This window comes from Vulpes lagopus, chromosome 8, assembly GCF_018345385.1.
Source record: "Vulpes lagopus strain Blue_001 chromosome 8, ASM1834538v1, whole genome shotgun sequence".
NCBI classification, from domain to species: Eukaryota; Metazoa; Chordata; class Mammalia; order Carnivora; family Canidae; genus Vulpes; species Vulpes lagopus.
This window is the reverse complement of record NC_054831.1, coordinates 49,941,334-49,964,186: the sequence shown is the minus strand read 5'-3', so window position 1 is coordinate 49,964,186 and position 22,853 is coordinate 49,941,334. Positions and strand designations below refer to the sequence as shown.

At 40.2% G+C, this 22,853-nt stretch overlaps 1 protein-coding gene across 4 annotated transcripts in view; it reads right to left on the bottom strand.

The window, feature by feature from the left end:
* The window catches only part of COG6 (component of oligomeric golgi complex 6), a 200,956-nt gene that overhangs the window by 16,208 nt on the left and 161,895 nt on the right, over nucleotides 1-22,853 (bottom strand). Inside the window, exon 19 of one of the 4 annotated variants that reach the window (XM_041765986.1) lies at nucleotides 2,867-2,942. The exons of the other annotated variants lie outside the window; for them this stretch is intronic. Within the exon in view, the coding sequence (XP_041621920.1) occupies nucleotides 2,906-2,942 (37 nt within the window). The 3' untranslated portion in view covers nucleotides 2,867-2,905. Of the gene's footprint in view, nucleotides 1-2,866; nucleotides 2,943-22,853 lie in introns of those variants that run through there. 4 annotated transcript variants of the gene reach the window in all.

The window sequence follows — 22,853 nt, the reverse complement described above, 5'->3', positions numbered from 1 at the left end:
CGATCCCGGGTCTCCAGGATCACGCCCTGGGCCAAAGGCAGGCGCCAAACCGCTGCGCCACCCAGGGATCCCAGCCATAAGGATTTTATCATAAAATGACTCAGTCTCTTGAAACTCTGAAGTGAAAGTAAGCAATGTTTGTCAGAAGTTAAGTCATTTGTCTGATATGTGTGTGTGTATGTGTGCGTGTTTCAGAGTAAAGTAACCATTGAAATTCAGGGGGAATTTTGGGAAAAAAATTGCTGTCTAATTAGAATGTATCAGCTTTGATCAGTCTCTTTCTGATGGACATATTCTTTCTTTGGATATGTGAATATCTTAAATTAAGTTACCTTCAGATTTTAACCTCAGAGGCATGTAGCTGCCCAGGTGACATATTAAGTGGGCCTATTTCTTACGTAATTTAAACTTTAGAAGAGCAATCTTATTTCTCTATGTCCATCTTTATGAGACCGAGGAAGGGGAGATAAGGGAACAACCTCACTATTGGTCCCATATTTATTACACATTCATCTGTACTGGATTTTTCCCATTTGCCCAACAGATCCCACTCCCCACCCCTAGGCATCTGCTGAGTCAGAACATTGAATGCAATGAACAACTTGGATACGCCCCACACTCCCCACCCTAGGGAGTTCAGAAGGAAGAGGAAGACAGAGTTCCTGCTGTTCCCCCAGCTCCTTGCCTGCAGGGTGACTACCTGCAGGCCACCTTCCCCTACTGGGCGGACTGGGGTGGTAGAGGCTCAGGATGTTACTAGCCTCGTATACCAGGCTCACCACTCCCTGACAACATCCTGGCATATAGTCCTCTTCTCTGTCTGTAAATTAATCAGCTTAATTGTCTCTCTCATTTCTCCCTGCAATCCTGACTGATAAAAACATTATCTTCATTGGCCCATACAAACTATTGTTATCAGGTCTCTTCCAAATTAATGACACTAGGGTTCCATTATCAGACTCAACTAAAACTGTGGGTCCTCTAATGAAGAGTTAATGCCTCATTTTTTTAAAGTGTAAGAATTTAGAGACAAATGCCAACTGCCTAAAGGCATGCAATTTCCTTCTTTGTCCAAAGTGTAATCAAACTTTGAATAATCCTCTTCTTTGACATATGAAGTCATATCTTTTTAACAGAAAAGAAGTCTTAGATTGAGTGCTTTAGTTCTGAGTAGAGGTACAGGAAGCACTCCAAATTAAGACTTGAAAGCTTTAAAATGAATGAGTGAAAGAGCCTGGATTGTCTGTTAGCAGGTTTTTTTTTTTTTTTTTTGCATTACTATTTCTAATAATAATATTAACAATGTTAACAATAATAAAAATAGATGATAATCATTGAACGTTTAGTATATGCCAGGGACTGTTTCAGGTGTCTTATGTCATTAAACACCCTCAACACATATGTGAGGTAAGGACTGCTATTATTCTTTGTTTTAAAAGTAATTTTATTTATTTGAGAGAGAGAGAGAAAGAGAGAAAGCAAGCATGAGCAGGGCGTGGGGCAGAGGGAGAGGGACAAGCAGACTCCTTGCTGAGGGAAGAGCCCAACAAGGGGCTCATCCCAGGACCCTGAGATCATAACCTGAGGTGAAGTCAGACACTTAGTCGACTGAGTCACCCAAGCTCCCCAGGATTGCTATTATTCTTTTTCTACAAGTAAAGAAATAAAATATGCAGGATTAAAAAGCTTGCCCAAAACAATGCTGTATGTTGCTGCCTTCAGTGAGCCCTAGAATATACTGAACAATGATTCCTGCCCAGAAAAATCACATGTACAGTCTATTTTAGAAATTAAAAACCATTTTTATTCCCCCTTCCATAGCCCTAACTGAATTCCAAATGTCCGGAGGCCCGGCTGAAATAATCATTGAGTTATGCAACTTTTTAACTCAGAAATTTGTCCCAAATCATAAGTTTGTTACTTTGAGAATTTCAGCAAAAGATGCTTAGATCCATGAACATTCCTGTTCATATGTCCACATGTATTTGTGTTGGAGCTGCAGCTGGCACAATGTGGAAATTAAAATATACTTTCAGACATCATTTCAAAGTCAAACTAACTTTATCTTAATTAATGTGAAAAAAATCATCTTGCCTAAAACTAATTTGGGCAGCATATAGATTTGTTTAACAGTGGCAGTTTGTAAATCTTTTTATCATCCAGTATGTTATATTATAAAAGTACCAAAAAAGAATACATTGAGGATATGAATCTTTAAAAAGTTAAACTGTGAATACATATCCCTTTGAAGTATTTCTGTATTTTAACCTAGTTTGTCAAGTTGCAGCCAGTGGTCTGAGGAGCACTCTTACTTCAACGTAACCACGGAAACATAATTAACCTGCGTTTTCTATCTGTTTCAGGCAAACCATGAGCCAAAGATTGTAACTAGAAAGCCAGAGCATTACCAATAGCTCAGCTGCCTGGTGCTGAGGTTAAAACCATACAATCAGATCCTCTATTTCCAGTAGTGACTGTCATCGAAACAAATCTTCCTACTAAAAGAGTTCTTGCTAGTGCAGAAAAGTAAAAGGAATTAACTATGTTCACAGTTACTAGTGAAGTCTCAACTAGTATAAATACTGGTTTCTAAATCTTTGTTATATCATCAAAGTATTAAATAATAACAATATATTTTGTTTTCATCCCAAAATTTTGGTCACGGTGTAACTTTCAAGACATTTCTTGTACAAATGCATCCATCATGACTATAGATCCCAAAGACGGTGTGCCCAAAGAAAGTATTAATGAGGATCTTAGAGATGATCTATTGTAGAAGGTAAGGTCAGTACAGATAAAATAATCAGAAAATTTATTAATTAAATAATGTTTTCTTTCATATTAATAACTGCAATTATTTCTTCTTTTCATTCTGCCTTCTAACTCTTCTGGGTCTTTAGTTTCATTAAACTGAGATATGATGAGTGCTTGGAAATCCCAACCTAAAAAAAAGAAGAAAAAAAAAAAGAAAGGAAATCCCAACCTCCATCAATATTTGTTTCATTTGTAGCCTTTTCAGTCTCTCTCTCAATATTTTACATAATATATCTTGGCCCCAACTAAGATGTAAAGCCTCACTGAAACTTTTTTCACTGAAATGATTGTTCTTCCTTATTTTCAACAAACAAGGTCTCCAATTAAGGATATGTTCATTGTTCTTCTCTATTTAACATTAGTTTAATCTTTAGCCTAGAATAGAATTAGCTTTTATTCAAAGGTTCTGAATGTGTGAACTCATTTATACTAGTAATGCCTCTGTGAGAAGAAAATGTTTCCTTTCACCAATATGTCACCAATGATAAGAACCAGAGCCAAGGCTATTGATTTCCCCAAGGTCATGCCTAGGTTCCTGGGACAAGTCTAGGCGGTCAGAACTCACTGTCTCAGTTCCCATCTTATCTGTGATTTTGACAGTAATACCAAGAATGTGTCAGGATTAGATGAACCAGAATTACCCCTCCTTAACCTATCACACATCCTTTGACATTTCCTCATTGAAAGAATGTGAACCAGAACTTTGTGTGGACTTGGTAAATCTTTGTTGAATGTGTGATTTAATTAATTTCTAACTAATTAATTTATCAAGTAATCCTAATCTTTTTTCAATACTGTTTGTTCTGGAGGAGGGGCAAGACGGCGGGAGAGGAGGGTCCCCGAGTCACCTGTCCCCACCAAATTACCTACAGAACCTTCAAATCATCCTGAAAATCTACGAATTCGGCCTGAGATTTAAAGAGAGACCAGCTGGAATGCTACAGTGAGAAGAGTTCGCGCTTCTCTCAAGGTAGGAAGACGGGGAAAAAGAAATAAAGAAACAAAAGGCCTCCTAGGGGGAGGGGCCCTGCGAGGAGCCGGCTGAGGCCGGGGCGAGTGTCCCCAGGACAGGAGAGCCCCGTCCCGGAGGAGCAGGAGCTGCACCAACCTTCCGGGGGGGGGGGGGGGGAAAGGGGCCCGCAGGGGGTTAGACCAGGACCCAGGAGGGCGGGGATGCCCTCGGGCTCCCGGGGACAGTAACAGGCACCTGTGCCCCGGGAGAGTGCGCCGAGCTCCCTAAGGGCTGCAGCGCTCACGGCGGGACCCGGAGCAGCTCGGAGGGGCTCGGGCGGCGGCTCCGCGGAGGGGGCTGCGGGGCGGGAGCGCGAATCCAACAGCGCAGGCCCCGGAGCACAGGGCGCCGGGACACAGCCCAGGATCCGGCCTCCCCCGGGACAGGCAGAGGCCGGGAGGGCCCAGGACAGCGAGGACGCTCCTGCCCGGAGCTGAGCAGATCAGCGGCCCCGCCCGGGAGCCCCCAGGCCCTGCAGACGGAGAGCCCCGGAGTTACTGCGGGAGCTGACTCCAGGGCTGCACAGCTGGCCCCGCCACTGGGGCTGTTCCTCCTGGGGCCTCACGGGGTGAACAGCCCCCACTGAGCCCTGCACCAGACAGGAGCAGAGCAGCTCCCCCAAGTGCTAACACCTGAGAATCAGCACAGCAGGCCCCTCCCCCAGAAGACCAGCGAGACGGACCAGTTCCAGGGGAAATCAAGGGACTTAAAGTATACAGAATCGGAAGATACTCCCCTTTGGTTTTTGTTTGTTTGTTTTTTGGTTTTTTGTTTTGTTTTGTTTTGTTTTGTTTTTTGCTTTTTGATTTGTTTCCTTCCCCCACCCTTTTTTTCCTTTCTTTCTTTTTCTTTTTTTTCTTCCTTTTCTCTTTTTTATTTTTCTCTCTTCTTTCCTTCTTTCTCTCCTCTCTTTTTCTCCTTTCCCAATACAACTTGCTTTGGCCACTCTGCACTGAGCAAAATGACTAGAAGGAAAACCTCACCTCAAAAGAAAGAATCAGAAACAGTCCTCTCTCCCACAGAGTTACAAAATCTGGATTACAATTCAATGTCAGAAAGCCAATTCAGAAGCACTATTATACAGCTACTGGTGGCTCTAGAAAAAAGCATAAAGGACTCAAGAGACTTCATGACTGCAGAATTTAGATCCAATCAGGCAGAAATTAAAAATCAATTAAATGAGATGCAATCCAAGCTAGAAGTCCTAACGACGAGGGTTAACGAGGTGGAAGAACGAGTGAGTGACATAGACGACAAGTTGATGGCAAAGAGGGAAACTGAGGAAACAAGAGACAGGCAATTAAGAGACCATGAAGACAGATTAAGGGAAATAAACGACAGCCTGAGGAAGAAAAACCTACGTTTAATTGGGGTTCCCGAGGGCACCGAAAGGGACAGAGGGCCAGAATATGTATTTGAACAAATCCTAGCTGAAAACTTTCCTAATCTGGGAAGGGAAACAGGCATTCAGATCCAGGATATAGAGAGATGCCCCCCTAAAATCAATAAAAACTGTTCAACACCTCGACATTTAATAGTGAAGTTTGCAAATTCCAAAGATAAAGAGAAGATCCTTAAAGCAGCAAGAGACAAGAAATCCCTGACTTTTATGGGGAGGAGTATTAGGGTAACAGCAGACCTCTCCACAGAGACCTGGCAGGCCAGAAAGGGCTGGCAGGATATATTCAGGGTCCTAAATGAGAAGAACATGCAACCAAGAATACTTTATCCAGCAAGGCTCTCATTCAGAATGGAAGGAGAGATAAAGAGCTTCCAAGACAGGCAGGAACTGAAAGAATATGTGACCTCCAAACCAACTGCAAGAAATTTTAAGGGGGACTCTTAAAATTCCCCTTTAAGAAGAAGTTCAGTGGAACAATCCACAAAAACAAGGACTGAATAGATATCATGGTGACACTAAGCTCATATCTGTCAATAGTAACTCTGAACGTGAACGGGCTTAATGACCCGATCAAAAGGCGCAGGGTTTCAGACTGGATAAAAAAGCAGGACCCATCTATTTGCTGTCTACAAGAGACTCATTTTAGACAGAAGGACACCTACAGCCTGAAAATAAAAGGTTGGAGAACCATTTACCATTCAGATGGTCCTCAAAAGAAAGCAGGGGTAGCCATCCTCATATCAGATAAACTGAAATTTACCCCGAAGACTGTAGTGAGAGATGAAGAGGGACACTATATCATACTTAAAGGATCTATCTAACAAGAGGACTTAACATTCCTCAATATATATGCCCCGAATGTGGGAGCTGCCAAATATTTAAACCAATTAATAACCAAACTGAAGAAATACTTAGATAATAATACACTTATACTTGGTGACTTCAATCTAGCTCTTTCTATACTCAACAGGTCTTCTAAGCACAACATCTCCAAAGAAACGAGAGCTTTAAATGATACACTGGACCAGATGGATTTCACAGATATGTACAGAACTTTACATCCAAACTCAACTGAATACACATTCTTCTCAAGTGCACATGGAACTATCTCCAGAATAGACCACATACTGGGTCACAAAATGGATCTGAACCGATACCAGAAGATTGGGATCATCCCCTGCATATTCTCAGACCATAATGCCTTGAAATTAGAACTAAATCACAACAAGAAGTTTGGAAGGACCTCAAACACGTGGAGGTTAAGGACCATCCTGCTAAAAGATGAAAGGGTCAACCAGGAAATTAAGGAAGAATTAAAAAGATTCATGGAGGGATCCCTGGGTGGCGCAGCGGTTTGGCGCCTGCCTTTGGCCCAGGGCGCGATCCTGGAGACCCGGGATCGAATCCCACACCAGGCTCCCGGTGCATGGAGCCTGCTTCTCCCTCTGCCTGTGTCTCTGCCTGTCTCCCTCTCTCTCTGTGTGACTATCATAAATAAAGAAAAATTAAAAAAAAAAAAAGAATCCTTTAAAAAAAAAAAAAGATTCATGGAAACTAATGAGAATGAAGATACAACCGTTCAAAATCTTTGGGATGCAGCAAAAGCAGTCCTAAGGGGGAAATACATCACAATACAAGCATCCATCCAAAAATTGAAAAGAACTCAAATACAAAAGCTAACTTTACACATAAAGGAGCTAGAGAAAAAACAGCAAATAGATCCTACACCCAGGAGAAGAAGAGAGGTAATAAAGATTCGAGCAGACCTCAACGAAATCGAGACGAGAAGAGGTGTGGAACAGATCAACAAAACCAGGAGTTGGTTCTTTGAAAGAATTAATAAGATAGATAAACCATTAGCCAGCCTTATTAAAAAGAAGAGAGAGAAGACTCAAATTAATAAAATCATGAATGAGAAAGGAGAGATCACTACCAACACCAAGAAAATACAAACGATTTTAAAAACATATTATGAACAGCTATACACCAATAAATTAGGCAATCTACAAGAAATGGATGCATTCCTGGAAAGCCACAAACTACCAAAACTGGAACAGGAAGAAATAGAAAACCTGAGCAAGCCAATAACCAGGGAGGAAATTGAAGCAGTCATCAAAAACCTCCCAAGACACAAGAGGCCAGGGCCAGATGGCTTCCCTGGAGAATTCTATCAAACGTTTAAAGAAGAAACCATACCTATTCTCCTAAAGCTGTTTGGAAAGATAGAAAGAGATGGAGTACTTCCAAATTCGTTCTATGAGGCCAGCATCACCTTAATTCCAAAACCAGACAAAGACTCCACCAAAAAGGAGAATTACAGACCAATATCCCTGATGAACATGGATGCAAAATTCTCAACAAGATACTAGCCAATAGGATCCAACAACACATTAAGAAAATTATTCACCATGACCAAGTAGGATTTATCCCCGGGACACAAGGCTGGTTCAACACCCATAAAACAATCAATGTGATTCATCATATCAGAAAGAGAAAAACCAAGAACCATATGATCCTCTCATTAGATGCAGAGAAAGCATTTGACAAAATACAGCATCCATTCCTGATCAAAACTCTTCAGAGTGTAGGGATAGAGGGAACATTCCTTGACATCTTAAAAGCCATCTACAAAAAGCCCACAGCAAATATCATTCTCAATGGGGAAGCACTGGGAGCCTTTCCCCTAAGATCAGGAACAAGACAGGGATGTCCACTCTCACCACTGCTATTCAACATAGTACTGGAAGTCCTCGCCTCAGCAATCAGACAACAAAAAGACATTAAAGGCATTCAAATTGGCAAAGAAGAGTCAAACTCTCCCTCTTTGCCAATGACATGATACTCTACATAGAAAACCCAAAAGTCTCCAGCCCAAGATTGCTAGAACTCATACAGCAATTTGGTAGCATGGCAGGATACAAAATCAATGCCCAGAAATCAATGGCATTTCTATACACTAACAATGAGACTGAAGAAAGAGAAATAAAGGAGTCAATCCCATTTACAATTGCACCCAAAAGCATAAGATACCTAGGAATAAACCTAACCAAAGAGGTAAAGGATCTATACCCTAAAAACTGCAGAACACTTCTGAAAGAAATTGAGGAAGACACAAAGAGATGGAAAATATTCCATGCTCATGGATTGGAAGAATTAATATTGTGAAAATGTCAATGTTACCCAGGGCAATTTACACGTTTAATGCAATCCCTATCAAAATACCATGGACTTTCTTCAGAGAGTTAGAACAAATTATTTTAAGATTTGTGTGGAATCAGAAAATACCCCAAATAGCCAGGGGAATTTCAAAAAAGAAAACCAGAGCCGGGGGCATCACAATGCCAGATTTCAGGTTGTACTACAAAGCTGTGGTCATCAAGACAGTGTGGTACTGGCACAAAAACAGACACATAGATCAATGGAACAGAATAGACAACCCAGAAGTGGACCCTGTACTTTATGGTCAACTAATATTCGATAAAGGAGGAAAGACTATCCATTGGAAGAAAGACAGTCTCTTCAATAAAAGGTGCTGGGAAAATTGGACATCCACATGCAGAAGAATGAACCTAGACCACTCTCTTGCACCAGACACAAAGATAAACTCAACATGGATGAAAGATCTAAATGTGAGACAAGATTCCATCAAAATCCTAGAGGAGAACACAGGCAATACCCTTTTTGAACTCGGCCACAGTAACTTCTTGCAAGATACATCCACAAAGGCAAAAGAAACAAAAGCAAAAATGAACTATTGGGACTTCATCCAGATAAGAAGCTTTTGCACAGCAAAGGATCCGGTCAACAAAACTAAAAGACAACCTACAGAATGGGAGAAGATATTTGCAAATGACGTATCAGATAAAGGGCTAGTTTCCAAGATCTATAAAGAACATCTTAAACTCAACAGCAAAGAAACAAACAATCCAATCATGAAATGGGCAAAAGACATGAACAGAAATCTCACAGACGAAGACATGGGCATGGCCAACAAGCACATGAGAAAATGCTCCGCATCACTTGCCATCAGGGAAATACAAATCAAAACCGCAATGAGATCCCACCTCACACCAGTGAGAATGGGGAAAATTAACAAGGCAGGAAACCACAAATGTTGGAGAGGATGTGGAGAAAGGGGAACCCTCTTACACTGTTGGTGGGAATGTGAACTGGTGCAGCCACTCTGCAAAACTGTGTGGAGGTTCCTCAAAGAGTTAAAAATAGACCTTCCCTACGACCCAGCAATTGCACTGCTGGGGATTTACCCCAAAGATTCAGATGCAATGAAACGCCGGGACACCTGCACCCCGATGTTTCTAGCAGCAATGTCCACAATAGCCAAACTGTGGAAGGAGCCTCGGTGTCCATCGAAAGATGAATGGATAAAGAAGATGTGGTCTATGTATACAATGGAATATTACTCAGCAATTAGAAATGACAAATACCCACCATTTGCTTCAACATGGATGGAACTGGAGGGTATTATGCTGAGTGAAATGAGTCAATAGGAGAAGGACAAACATTATATGTTCTGATTCATTTGGGGAATATAAATAATAGTGAAAGGGAATATAAGGGAAGGGAGAAGAAATGTGTGGGAAATATCAGGAAGGGAGACAGAACATAAAGACTCCTGACTCTGGGAAACGAACTAGGGGTGGTGGGAGGGGGGGAGGGCGGGGGGTGGTAGTGAATGGGTGACGGGCACTGGGGGTTATTCTGTATGTTGGTAAATTGAACACCAATAAAAAATAAATTTAAAAATAAATAAGTAAATACAATATTAAAAAAAATACTTTTTGTTCTGCACTTTCACCTTTGTATCCAAAATAGATGGACGAGCAATAGATATTTAATCCATTTTTGAAGTAAAAAAATGAATTCTTGGTATAACTTGAAGTGCAACTGTAGAAACATCTGTAAAGTCACAAAGTGAATTAGTATTAATTAATTAGTATTTCCACCAACATCAAATCAATGGTTAACTCTAAGGTGGGCAGAAAGAGAAAGGGAACCTAGAAGTGGGGCTTTCACTATATATGTGAAATGTTTTATACCTTAAAAAAAACCTAGAAATCAGAAATAGAGCAAATTTGCCAAATTTGAGAGATGGGCTCTTTTGATGTCATATTACTTTCTAGATTTGAAATATTTCATGTTTTACATTTTTAGTGAAACAATATTTCTAAATTTCAGTAATGAAGACACTCTTTAAGGGTAAAAAAAGTGCAAAACTTCAAAATATGTCTGCATACCGAGTTTAAGAAAACCCAAAATAGAATGCTTTCTGGGAAAAGAAAATTAAAACAGCATTTGTTTTTCTTCTGTATGTTTTGGTGATTTGTCCCTGAGTTTGGAGTTCCAGATTCTAGAAATGTGTCCACATCTAATACCTGCACTTTTGAGGCTTGGCTGCTTTCTTATTTTCCCTTACTCTGGTCTTCGTGAGTGTTAAGCCTTCAGATCTTTTTGCGGGTGCACAATTAGTGTGAATTTGCTCAATATCCTTAAAAAAATCATAAGTAGAGGGGGCACCTGCATGGTTCAGTCAGTTAAGTGTCCAACTCTTGGTTTCCACTCAGGTCTTAATCTTGGGGTTGTGGTTATTAAGTCCCATGTCAGGCTCCACGCTCAGTCGGGAGTCTGCTTGAGATTCTCTTTCTTCCCTTCTCTCTGCACCCCTTCTTATCTCTCAAAAAAATGTGTAAGTATAAATAAGAAAAGAGTATGTGGGAACAACGATCTTAACTTCTTGTTGCAGTTGACATTTTAGTTGTGATATTTTAGAATTTCTAATATACAGTTTTAAGGAGAAAAGAGAGAAAAGGGTACAAAAAGGGAAAAATAAGGATGGAAGTATCAGGAGCTGGAGGAAGAGAGGAATAAAAAAGAAACTGAAAGAGAAGAAGCAGACAGAAATGGAGAAGAAAGCAGAAAAGAAAAAGTGGTGGAGAGGAGTGGAAGGGGAAGAGGAAAGAAAAATAAAAACTTCATTATTTTCAGAGGCCATAATATTTTAACATAGAAAAACTTTCTATTTTGCTTTGTGTACGTGCAAGCATGTCAAGGAATATTCTATCAGGAATTTCATAAAGTCTTGAAAAAAACTTTTTAATTTACCTATTCATACATTTTACTACTTTTTTGGAAAGAAGTCTATTCATGTCTTCTGCCCATTTTTTAATTGGATAATTCATTTGGGTGTTGAGTTTTATATACTTATTTATAAGTACTTTATATGTTTTGGATACTAATCCTTCATCAAATAAGTCATTTGCAAATATCTTCTCCCATTCCATAGGCTGCCTCTTAGTTTTGTTGGTTGTTTCCTTCACTTGACCTGAAACCATCAAAATCTTAGAGAAGAAAACAGACAGTAACATCTTGAACCTCAGCCATAGCAACTTCTTTCTAGATATATTTCCTGAGGCAAGGGAACCAAACGCAAAAATAAACTATTGGGAATTCAGCCTTGTATTCTTAATAGTCAGTAATGTGGGCTAACTTCTTAATCCTGCCATAATTGAGGAAATAACTATCTATACACTTACCCAAGGTAAGAACGAATGCAATGAATTCTGATTTCATTTCTCACATTCTTCTAGGAATTGGAGTCCAAGTAGTAAAATGAGTGAATGGGTAAATTTAAAAAATTTTTTCAAGACTATATGTGATTCCTGATAGAATATTCTTTGACACGCTTGCACCTGTCAGAATGGCTAAAATCAACATCACAAGAAACAAATGTTGGTAAGGATGTGGACAAAGGGGAACCTTCATACACTGTTGGTGGGAATGCAAACTGGGACAGCTGCAGGAAACAGTGTGGAGATTCCATATTTATCCAAAGAATGGATACATGCACCCCGATGTTTATAGCAGCATTATCAACAATAGCCAAATTATGGAAACAACCCGAGTGTCCATTGACTGATGAATGGAAAAGAAGATATGGTATATACATACAGTGGAATATTAGCTATAAAAAAGAATGACATCTTTCCATTTGCAATGATGCTGATGGAGCTAGAGAGTATTATGCTAAGTGAAATAAGTCAGTCAGAGAAAGACAATATATGATTTTACTCATATGTGGAATTTAAGACACAGAACAAACAAGCAAAGGGAAAAAAAGAGGGAGAGAGAGGGGTAAACCAAAAAACAGACGCTTAACTATAGAGCACAAACTGATGGGTACCAGAGGGGAGGTGGGTGGGGGGATGGGGATTAAGAAGGGCACTTGCGATGAGCCCAGGGTGTTGTATGGAGGTGTTGAATCACTATATTATATATCTGAAACTAAAATCACATTGCACATTAACTAACTGGAATTTAAATAAAAACTTAGGGGTGCCTGGCTGGTTCAGTTAGTTGAGCATGTGATTCTTGATCTCAGGGTTGTGAATTCAAGCCCCATGTTGGACATGGAGCCTACTTAAATTTTTTTTAATAAAAAAAAAAAGAATACAAAGCTGATAAAGTTATTGCTTCAGGGCTGGTAAAGTTAAGGCTATAAGCCTCTTTCAGAGCCTCGGTAGAGGATTTGATTATGTGTTTACACGTCTTATGTTTATGTAAAATTTGTAAAAGAGATTTTTTGTATCCCTTTTCTTTAAAAGTAACCCCCAAACTTGTCTGAGCTCCAGGCCCCACAAAACTTGGATCTGTGGTGTAATAGGTTATTCAAGGAGACTGTCAAATCTGCTTTAGAAAGTTTAAAGAAGAAAATTGTACAAAATAATTCCAGAAGCCTTTCGTGGGAAGTCCTGCCTAAATATGAGGGGTGGTTAGAAAATTAGTTATCTTCTTGAGGACTCTTCCAGGTCTTTGAGACCAGGACTAGTTTTTGAAGGTCTTCTAATCAAAAAGCCTATTTGTTATTAAGGAGTTGTTTTAAACAGGCTTATCTCACTTGTAGCTAATGCTTCATTTTGCACATTTTGAAAATAAATAAATAGACAGATGCAGATCTCCAAGACAATTTCAAGTGTCTCTCTCTTTTTTTTTTTATAATTAACTATGCAATGTTTTTACTCTTTGACGTCACATTGGAAACCCTCAACCAATGAAAGCCTATAATACTGTAAGGCTGTATCAGGTACCCACTGCATTATGTGAATGATGACCTAATACCAGGACTACTATAAGCCCAGATATCTATGCACAATGAGTGGTCATGATGAATACTGTAGAGGGTTGAATACTTTCATTTACTTGAATGCTAAATATAGCTTAATGAGTGAACTTAATAGCCCTACAATAACCCCCAAGCAATGCAATAATTGATTACACCCTATAGGCTTAGAATAATTCACATAACTTGATTGGCATTGTTTTCCAGATGAAGCAGCTGAGTTCTAGACCGGGGTGACCAGGAAAGGGCACTAATGTAACTATCCCTATTTCCTGTCCCGTGGCAGATAGCAGTAATCAAACGTCAGATTCTTTTTCTACAAGCCAGGCAGCCAATACCCACTGTGATCCAGGCGGACACATCAAACAAAGCCTATTTAACTCGGGCTACACCTAGAACACATAACAACCAGCGGATAACAAGGAAACAGGAATAATACTCCCTTACCACTCCCACCTACCCAGATTTGTCACTACTACTTATTTTGATACCCCTTTTCTCATGACTTCATTTTCATAAATACTCTTCTTCAAGAAAAATAATCCATTTATCCAGTTTATGACTAAAACCACTCTCCTTTCCTCTTGACACTTTGTGGGTGATGATGACTGAGAATCCCGTCTTCATACTTGGCTCGCCCCATGACCTCACACTGTTGGTGCAAACGTCTCCACTTGCTCTCCTGGGGCCTGGTGCTTCAGGCGTGGACTTTTGCTTTCTCTGGCTAGCAGCACTGCCTGAAGCCATCTGTCTAAACATGGAATCCCTGAGCCCATATTCCCTCATTGCTCATGTTCTGCCCCTCTCCACGTCTGCGGCTTTGGGCTTGGCAAACACCAGGGAAACTACTCAGGGCTTTACCTGTGTTCTGAATGGTATTTAACCATGGAAAATTAGATGTTTCATAACAAGGGGTTTTTCATCTTTGAGGAGGCTTTCCTTTCATCACCTTCTGCTCTCAGAGCAACAGGCGAAGACACAGAGAAAGAAATAGATTATTTTGAAAGGGGAACAAATTAAATAATAGTGATTAATGTGTAAGTCTATTTTTTAGCTTAAAAAAAAAAAAAAAAGCTTATGGAAAGTACTCCGTACTACAAAATGGCAGGCAGTGGAGATCCATCTTTTTCCAATTGCCTTGATGCTTCCCCCAGCACAGAGTCAATGGCTCATCCTCAGCTATCTGGGGACACATTCTGTAACACTAAACTTTTCTTCATACTTACCAACAAGGATTTTGAGAAATATCTATTTTTATTCCATTCTGATGGATTTAGGCTTGCATATAAAATGGTGGGTGGTCCCTAACTCATGCAACCTACTAACTAATTAACTCAAAGTAAGAAGGAAAGGCCAGAGCCACTGCCCTTCCCTTCCACTTCTCTTCCTATGCTAACACTATATATATAAACCCTGGACATGTGTACAAAGTGTTAGGAATTTGGGTGAGTATGCTGACTGGGGTAGAGAACGGAGTGTCTTCTAGACAAACTTTCTTCTCATCAGTTTACTTATTGCACAAGGATTTATTATTGAATCCCCTACTAAGGGCTAAGCATTGATTTACTAAAAGATAAGTAACACTGGAAATGAGGAGTAGACACTTCTTGAGCACCTAATATATGTAGTAGGTAAGTACATATCTATTTCTTATTCAACCCTGAGATAAAGCCATAATTATTCTCATTTTTTTAAACTTAGTGATAGAAAGGTTATACAGTTTAACCTGGGTCTCAAGACTAAAATGTGACCCAAATGGATTTGAACCCAACCCTCTCCTTCCACCATACTGTCTCAACCCTCACAACTGAGAAACAAACATATAAGAATATGTTTACCTTTGAATGGACTAATGCTGTCATAAGGTGTGCCATGATGCTATGAGAGCACATGGTGGAAAGTAACATTCTGATCAGACACTTCTGACCCTCACCTAGTCTTTATGAGGCATAAAATGTGGGAGACCTCTAACATAAGGATCAGAAGCACTGTTTTGTTTATAACAGCACACAATTCCCAAAGCAGCCATCCTGCCCAAGTTAATGGTCTGCTGTATGTTTTAAATTTTGTACACCTTTACCCCAAGGAGCACCTTGATTATATGGCTCCTGTAAGAAACTTAAAAGGAATGCTTATTCAAGAAACTCATCTGGACAGAGAAGCAACAATTATTCAAACAGAAATCCAGTCTGAGTAACCATCATAGTATCACTTTTACAGAGGTCATGAGAGAAGCAAAAGTATTTCTTTTAAAAACGTAAAGCATTTTGGTAATCAACATCTGGTTAGTTTGCCAGGAAAAGCATATAAATTTTAAAAAGCCTTTAAATAACACTTTAGGATAAAGTACTAAATTCTAGTAGAGAACTTTCTTGGCAGTCTCCGTTTTTTTGTTTGTTTGTTTGTTTTTTGTTTTTTTTGTTTTAATATATCAACACAGTAAGAAAAGGAATCATAGAAATAAGTTGGTAAAAAATCATCTTATTATTGTAACAGAGTATTATCATTATAAAACTCCTAACTTGGGAAGGTCTCCTGCCAATTTATTTTCTTTCCAGTATATGAAGGAAAATGATAGCCAGTCTGTGTTCTCTGGGGACTAGGGTGGGACTCGTAGGCTAGGCCCTAAATCGAAAAAAGCAGCATATTTGCATGAAGGGGGAAGCACAATAAACCCAAAACCCTGAAAAATGAAAGTACCTAGTTCTAAAAATTTTGCGCCCCCGTGCTGACATCACCAGGGAACAATTCTTTGCTCATTCTCCATTCCACATTCTCATTTGGTACTCTTCTACTGGCAGGATTTATTTTTCACTTTAGTAGTTGAAAAATAAAGGAGCATATGTCCTGCGGGTGAACTAAATCAGGGCGGGAGAATGAAGTCAGTATAATGGGTTAAGCACTTGCCACTGCTAGCCAAGTGGCAGAGCCAAGGCTCCTGTCCCAGCTGTGTAGGACTCACTTATTCAAACAGCCATGCCACAGCTAATTAGGTTCACCCAAACTTCCAGTTGGTTGATTCAGCTGCAGTTGTTTAGACACGGTCTTTCCCCACAGCAGGGACCAGACTGGAGCTCTTTCTAAATGGCTGGAATGACCAGTAGTAGCAAAGCCACCCATTCAGACCACGCCCCTAGTCTAGAAAGAGCTCATGATCGCAGGCTTAAATTATGGGTTGAATTGATGCAGTGTTTCTTTTTCCAAAGTGGTGGAAAGACTGACTAACCTGTGTTTGTTGCTTTGCTATTTTAGGTACAGTGGAATGTTTAATACTCAGTTGATTTCACAACTTTTTGCACATGTTTGTACAATAGAAGCATTTCTATGAAGACTTTTTTTTTTTTAAATAAAAGATTCCCTTCCCCCTAAGTATTGATGACTGATTGCTGGGACTTTCCTACATTTCTTGAGCTGGGTGTCTCCTCCCAACTCCACCAGCATGTTATGCAATGTTTCTTTCAAACCCTCCTGCTCAAAAGTCTCCAGGCCCAAGACTTGTCCCTGAGGGACCTCACCCATAACACTCTTTAGGTGAGCCATGTACAAGTCCACCTAGCGTCTTCTGGCTCTCAGGCCTCCATTGATTGTACAGGAAACTCAGGTAGAGTCTGACTTGAGATCTCCAGTTGAACAAACTGATCTACAGATGATGGGAACAGTCTCTGCTCAGCTTTCTCCTTCTGCAACTTTTCTCTCCTTTCCTTTGTCCCCAACCTTCAACAGTCAAGCAAAGAATCCTCTGCTTCTGATGTACAAACAAGCCTGATTGTGACCATATTTGATCCGCCCCCTCCAGTGTGACCATCCATTCTAGACACACAGCTCTGGCTTAGCCTCGGCATCCCCCATCCAGTGCAATTCTGCCATTTACCCTCTGATCATGAGTAAGGGTCATGCCAGAAATAGGCCTTGAGCCTTTGGAAAATCACCTGAAATTAATATTACCCTAAAACATAGGTATCTGATTAATCAATAATATAAAATCAGATAAAGTTAAAATTGTAAAGGGAAACTACAATTGATGCTTCCTTTTGGTTGCTATAGCTTTGCTACCAGAGAAAGAAATGATCTCCTCAAAGAGCTATGTTGACTTTTTCCTCGGATGGCAACTTGTATACTTTTTAGTGTTCTCTGGTAATATGCTTCGGTATGTTTGATTTAAAAACAGTGGAAGAGATGTCACAGGGTAATACCTGAGTTACTGTCAGACGAATAGTGTATAGAATTGCTAAATCTTTAAGAAAAATAAAAAAGGACAAAAGACCATGTTTTGATCTTTCTGGGGTACCTGGTACTAGCCATAAAGAGTCAGTAGGGCTTAAATAGCTTGGAACGATCCACTCTTGGCTCCTCTCAATCTCTCACACCTTATATACAGCTCTCTCCATTGTCACGTCTCTTCACTGTCACTGCCACCATTCTCCACCATTCTCTTCTGGATTACTTCTATAGCCACCCCCTTGGTTTCCCCACTCCCATCTCTGTCCTCCTCCCATCTGTTGTCTGCACATAGCTTTTAAAACATACATCAGCACATGGCATGCTGCTCATGCTGCCAGATGCTCTGTCCCCACTCACTCCCAAAGGACACCTGACTCTCATTTTTCAGATCTTAGCTTGAGTGTCACCACCCTCTCTGAGTAGGTTCTCCCTATCATTCTGTCTCATTGCCCATTCCTTTTTATTTATTTGTTTGCTGTCCAGTTAATTGTCTGCCTTCCCCTATAGGCTGTCAGCTCCACAGGGCAGAGAGCATGCCCATTTACTCACCAATGGATATCCCACACCTAGCATGCCACTTGGTACATACCAGGTACTCAATCAATGTGTGTTGGATGAATGACAAAGAGGAACCTGAATTGCATGTTGATAGTAGAAAGGAGTTGGCATTCAGAGGTTAAGACATTGTAGTCCATATTGTAAATAGGCAAAGGTGAAAATGAAATCATATAAGAAAAAGAGAAGTAGGAAAGTGTGTGAGGGCACTTGGAGCAGACCAGTACACAGATGACTTGGGCAAGGAGAAGCCTGAGGTGGTTTGAAGAAAGTAGGCCAGATGTGGGGGGCATTGTCACCACCTCATCACCCCCCATCTGGACTGGCATGGTATGTCTTACCTGGGGTACATCAACTTGGACCTCATAGAAGCTCAAGTGACAAGTCCCAGAGAGAATGCCATGGCCAATTTCCATAAAGCATGTGCTCCCCAAGTGCATGCTGTCACACATTTTGAGACACCCACAGGATATCCTATACATTCAAGAGATTTATTTAAAAAAAAAAAAGATCTGAAAAAGATCTTTGGAAAGCTCTTCAGAATGCAAGTTCCTACAATCAGAAAATGACATGAGAAGAATAACTTCTGGCAATGGTGATGATATATAACCCAGCCATTTACTAGAAGTATGGAGTTGGAGGTGGGAACTAGCTAGCAGCTTGAGGTGTCACTGAGTTCCCATTTAATTCTCTACTTCTGTTACTGACCTGGAATTACAACACCAGGGCAACAGGACACCCTGTCTATTAAAAGTCTCTAGTGAGGAATAAATCACAGTGTTTATAATAAATCTGATCTTTGTCACAGGATCTCCAGCCTTATTTCAACACATTAATCCTACAGTAAGAGAACCAGGTGGATGGGACACAATCCTTATATTCACAAGTGTTTCAGATCACGGCCCAGTGTTTACTGATTTGATTAAATGTTATCTCATACTCAAGACACTTGGTATGGATGTTGGTCAGGAAAATGAGACTGGGATGCTGGTGTTGGGTTGGGCTTCTTAGGCCAAAGGAAAGTCCTTGACCCAGGAAAAGGAAAGCTAACAATAAAATTGCAGAGGAACAATCTTGGCCTTTATCCCTTTGATAAGAAGGGGAAGGTATGGGAGAGTAATGTTGGCTTAGTTCCCAAAATGTTGATTAAGCTTCTGAGGAGAATGGTATTGGAATCTTAAGCACAGTATTGTATGAATTGTTCACCTGTAGGAAGTTGTAGACATACCAAGCAATACCTAAATTCTTTACCCCTTTCAGCCAGCTAACTAATGGTTTACCACTCTACTTCAGTATGTTAGGACATGAGTGTGCCAGTGTGCAGCACGCCCCAAATAAAGTACACGCCCCAAAGATCTGGAGGGTCTTATCCAGAGAGTTATGTGAAGAAATTAAAGATTAGGCTTGAAAGTTCAAGGTGGTGGATTCTTGTAGTCTTTTTAGAGCCAAACCAGTGATTTAGCTTGATTAAGAGTATAAGAAAGTATAGGGAAGGGCTTCAAATAGCATGGGAGATGCATTCTCTAAAGAGATAATCCTGGGCAAAGAAGCTATATCTCTGTTCCCAAAGTTCAGATTCAATATCACAGATGGGAAATAGGAGCATCACACTTGACCTCAGAGATAATTATTCTCCAAATGCCCAGTTTCTAAGTCCAGTATTCCCTGGAGGCAGCGGGGTTTGGCGGGATGGGGGGATGGGGGGGTGGGGGGAGATTGATTCCTTCTCAACCTCTGAAGGCCAGGAAGCAGAACTGGTATAAACCATTAACTGGGATAGAGTCTTCCCCTGGGCTGTATGTTGCTCACCCCTACCCATGCGAATCTCATTCCATTAAAGATGCACAAAAGACTTAGATGATCTTCCCACTTTTGCAATTTTCTTCAATAGCCCAATAAACTAACAGCAGTCTCCCTCTCAAGAACTCTGGCTACAGCATATTACACAAATTTATTGATAAAAAGAACATTAATATATACGACATACCCTGAGGCTGATGCATTACAGTAGATTAAGGTCCCAGAACTCATTAAGTTCTCACAATGAATATTATCTAATGTCACTTAATCTCTTAGCAAATATTGCTGGCAGAAGTCTCAGTTTCTCTCCATAGAAGGCCAGTTATTACAGCTCCACTTGGAGAGGCCATAGCTCTAGAGAAATGGTACCAGAGCAGGGGGTTCCTTCACTAAATGGTGAGCATCTATTGGGCACAGGAGAGTATGCCCTCTGCACAGCTGGCTGCTTCCTCACACAGAGGGATTTAGGCAGGAGGGTTCCCTATAATAACATCTGTTTCTTCCATCCATGAAAGCATGGGGCAAGTGTTGTCCAAGCTGGGCAATAGGATAGGTAATCCCACCACATAGGTTTTTCTGGTGAAGTTCCAAATATAGGCTTCCTTGATCTTGGACCTTAGGCCTCTCCAGTGCTAAGAGAAATGGGGGAATCAGAGAATGAGCAGCAACCAGGACAGTAACAATTGGCATGTGACTGATTATCAGGCTCGTGTAGAACGTAGTACTCTGTTTCCTTCCATGACACCTACTTTTAACTGCCTATATGTATTTCTTTGCCAATCAGGTTTTAAAATTACCTTTGTGGGTGAGACACAGCCTCTGCTTTGTAGGAAGAGTTTCCAAATTAACAACATCTCACTTAATTCAGTTGTGCTATGTCAGCTCATAGATTGTAGGATTCCCACCTGTATTCATGTGATACCTATTTATGTAAGAGAGGCACAAGAGATATACACTGTCTTTTAAGAGACATTTCTATTGGTTTCCACCCAAGCACCTTCAAAAAAAATCCACTCCTAAGTCTTTAAGTTACTTTTGCCTTTTGGAATGTTGTTTTATCTGTTCTCTTCTCCAGTCTCTGTATCTGGCCATTTTGGTTCTTTCACCACATTGGAAACTTAAAATGAAGTTTCTCATCATGCTCCAACTCTCAATGCTACAATTAAGGCTTTCGAGCAGTTATGCGTAGTAACAGAAGGTCTTTCATTTTTAAAGTAAATTGCACATCCAAAGCAGCACCCAAGTATCTCCGATCAGCGATCAGCGTGTACTCTTTTTCTTTTCACACCTGTCCCCTCTGTCTTGTAGGGTTCTCTTCCACACAATAGCCTCCTCCCCTGTTAGGGCGAATCTCAAAACAACCATCTCTCTAGTAGGTTAATTCAGATGTAAATTTTCAGAGTGATCATTTTTTAAACTCAGTATCCCAAATTTTTCTCATTTTTACTCAAATTTTTCCCTAATCTTATTCAGAAATCCCCCTAAAGAGTGTACGCAGAGGATTGTCTATTCTTCTGCTGTCATCTTGGTAAGATGGACTTATGTATTTTCTGAAAATTTATGTAAACAAAAAGTACTACATGTAAAACTGTTTGAAGAAAAGCAGTGCATAATATAATACGGTGGTTTCTAAACCTAGTCAATAATGTATCACTTGGGAAGTTTGTAAAGATGAAGATCCTTGGCTTTTATCCCACAAAATTCTGATCAAATAGATCTGAGATGTGGTCAAGGAGTCTGTATTCTTACACAATCCCCTCCCCCCAATAATTCTGATTATCAGCTGGGTTTGGGTTCAAACCTAAGGTATTATTACAATTTCTACAATAAAAACTGACTTCTTGGTGTTTTTTTTTCATTTTATTAAACCCTACTTTGACATAATCATAGATTGACTTGCAGTTGTGGAAAATACAAAGAGATTACATATATCCTTTGCTTAGTTTCCCTCAACAATAACATCTTGCAAATCAAAGAACAATATCATAACCAGGATACTAACCTTGATACAATCCACTTACCTAATTCAAATTTGCCTACTTTATTTATACTCATGTGTGTGTGTATGTGTGTTTAGTCTACTTTATCTATGTGTATGTTTGTTGATGTACCACCATAATCAAGATACAGAACAGTTCTAACATGACAAGTGTTGCCCTTTTATAGCTACTCTTTCCTTGGTAACCATCAATCTGTTTTCTAGTTCTTAAATTTTTTCATTTAAACAATATTTTATAAATCAAATCAAGAAGTATATGTGATACGTTGAATAATGGTTTCCCAAAGATGCACATCCTAATTCCTTGAACTATGAATACATTACCCTACATGGTAAAAGATACCTTGCAGATGTGATTATGTTCAGGATCCTAAGAGAGGGAGATTGCGGAACCTGGATGGCTCAGTCCGTTAAGCATCTGCCTTCGGCTCAGGTCATGATTCTGGGGTCTTGGGATGGAGCCCTGCAACGGGCTCCCTGCTCAGTGAGAGTCTGCCTATAGCTCTCCCTCTTCCTCCCCCACCCCCCAGCTTGTGTGCTCATTCTCTCTCTCAAACAAATACAGTCCTTAAAAAATTTTTTTGATTAAAAAAAAAAAGAGGAAAAAAAAAAAAAAAGAGAGGGAGATTATCCTGGATTGTCTCAATGGGTTCAATATAATCACAAAAGTCCTGATGAAAGGAGACCAGAGACATAGTAGCAGGAGATGTGGTGATGGAGGTTGGAGGGATACCAGGGAGGGGCCACAAGCCCAGGTAGGCATCCTCTAGGAGCTGAAAAATTCAAGGGAATGTATCTTCCCACAGAGTCTCCAGAAGGAACCAGCCCTGTCAACACCTTGACTTTTCAAGGCTATAGAGACCGATTTTGGATTCCTAGTTTCTGGAACTGTGAGATAATAAAATTGTGTTGCTTA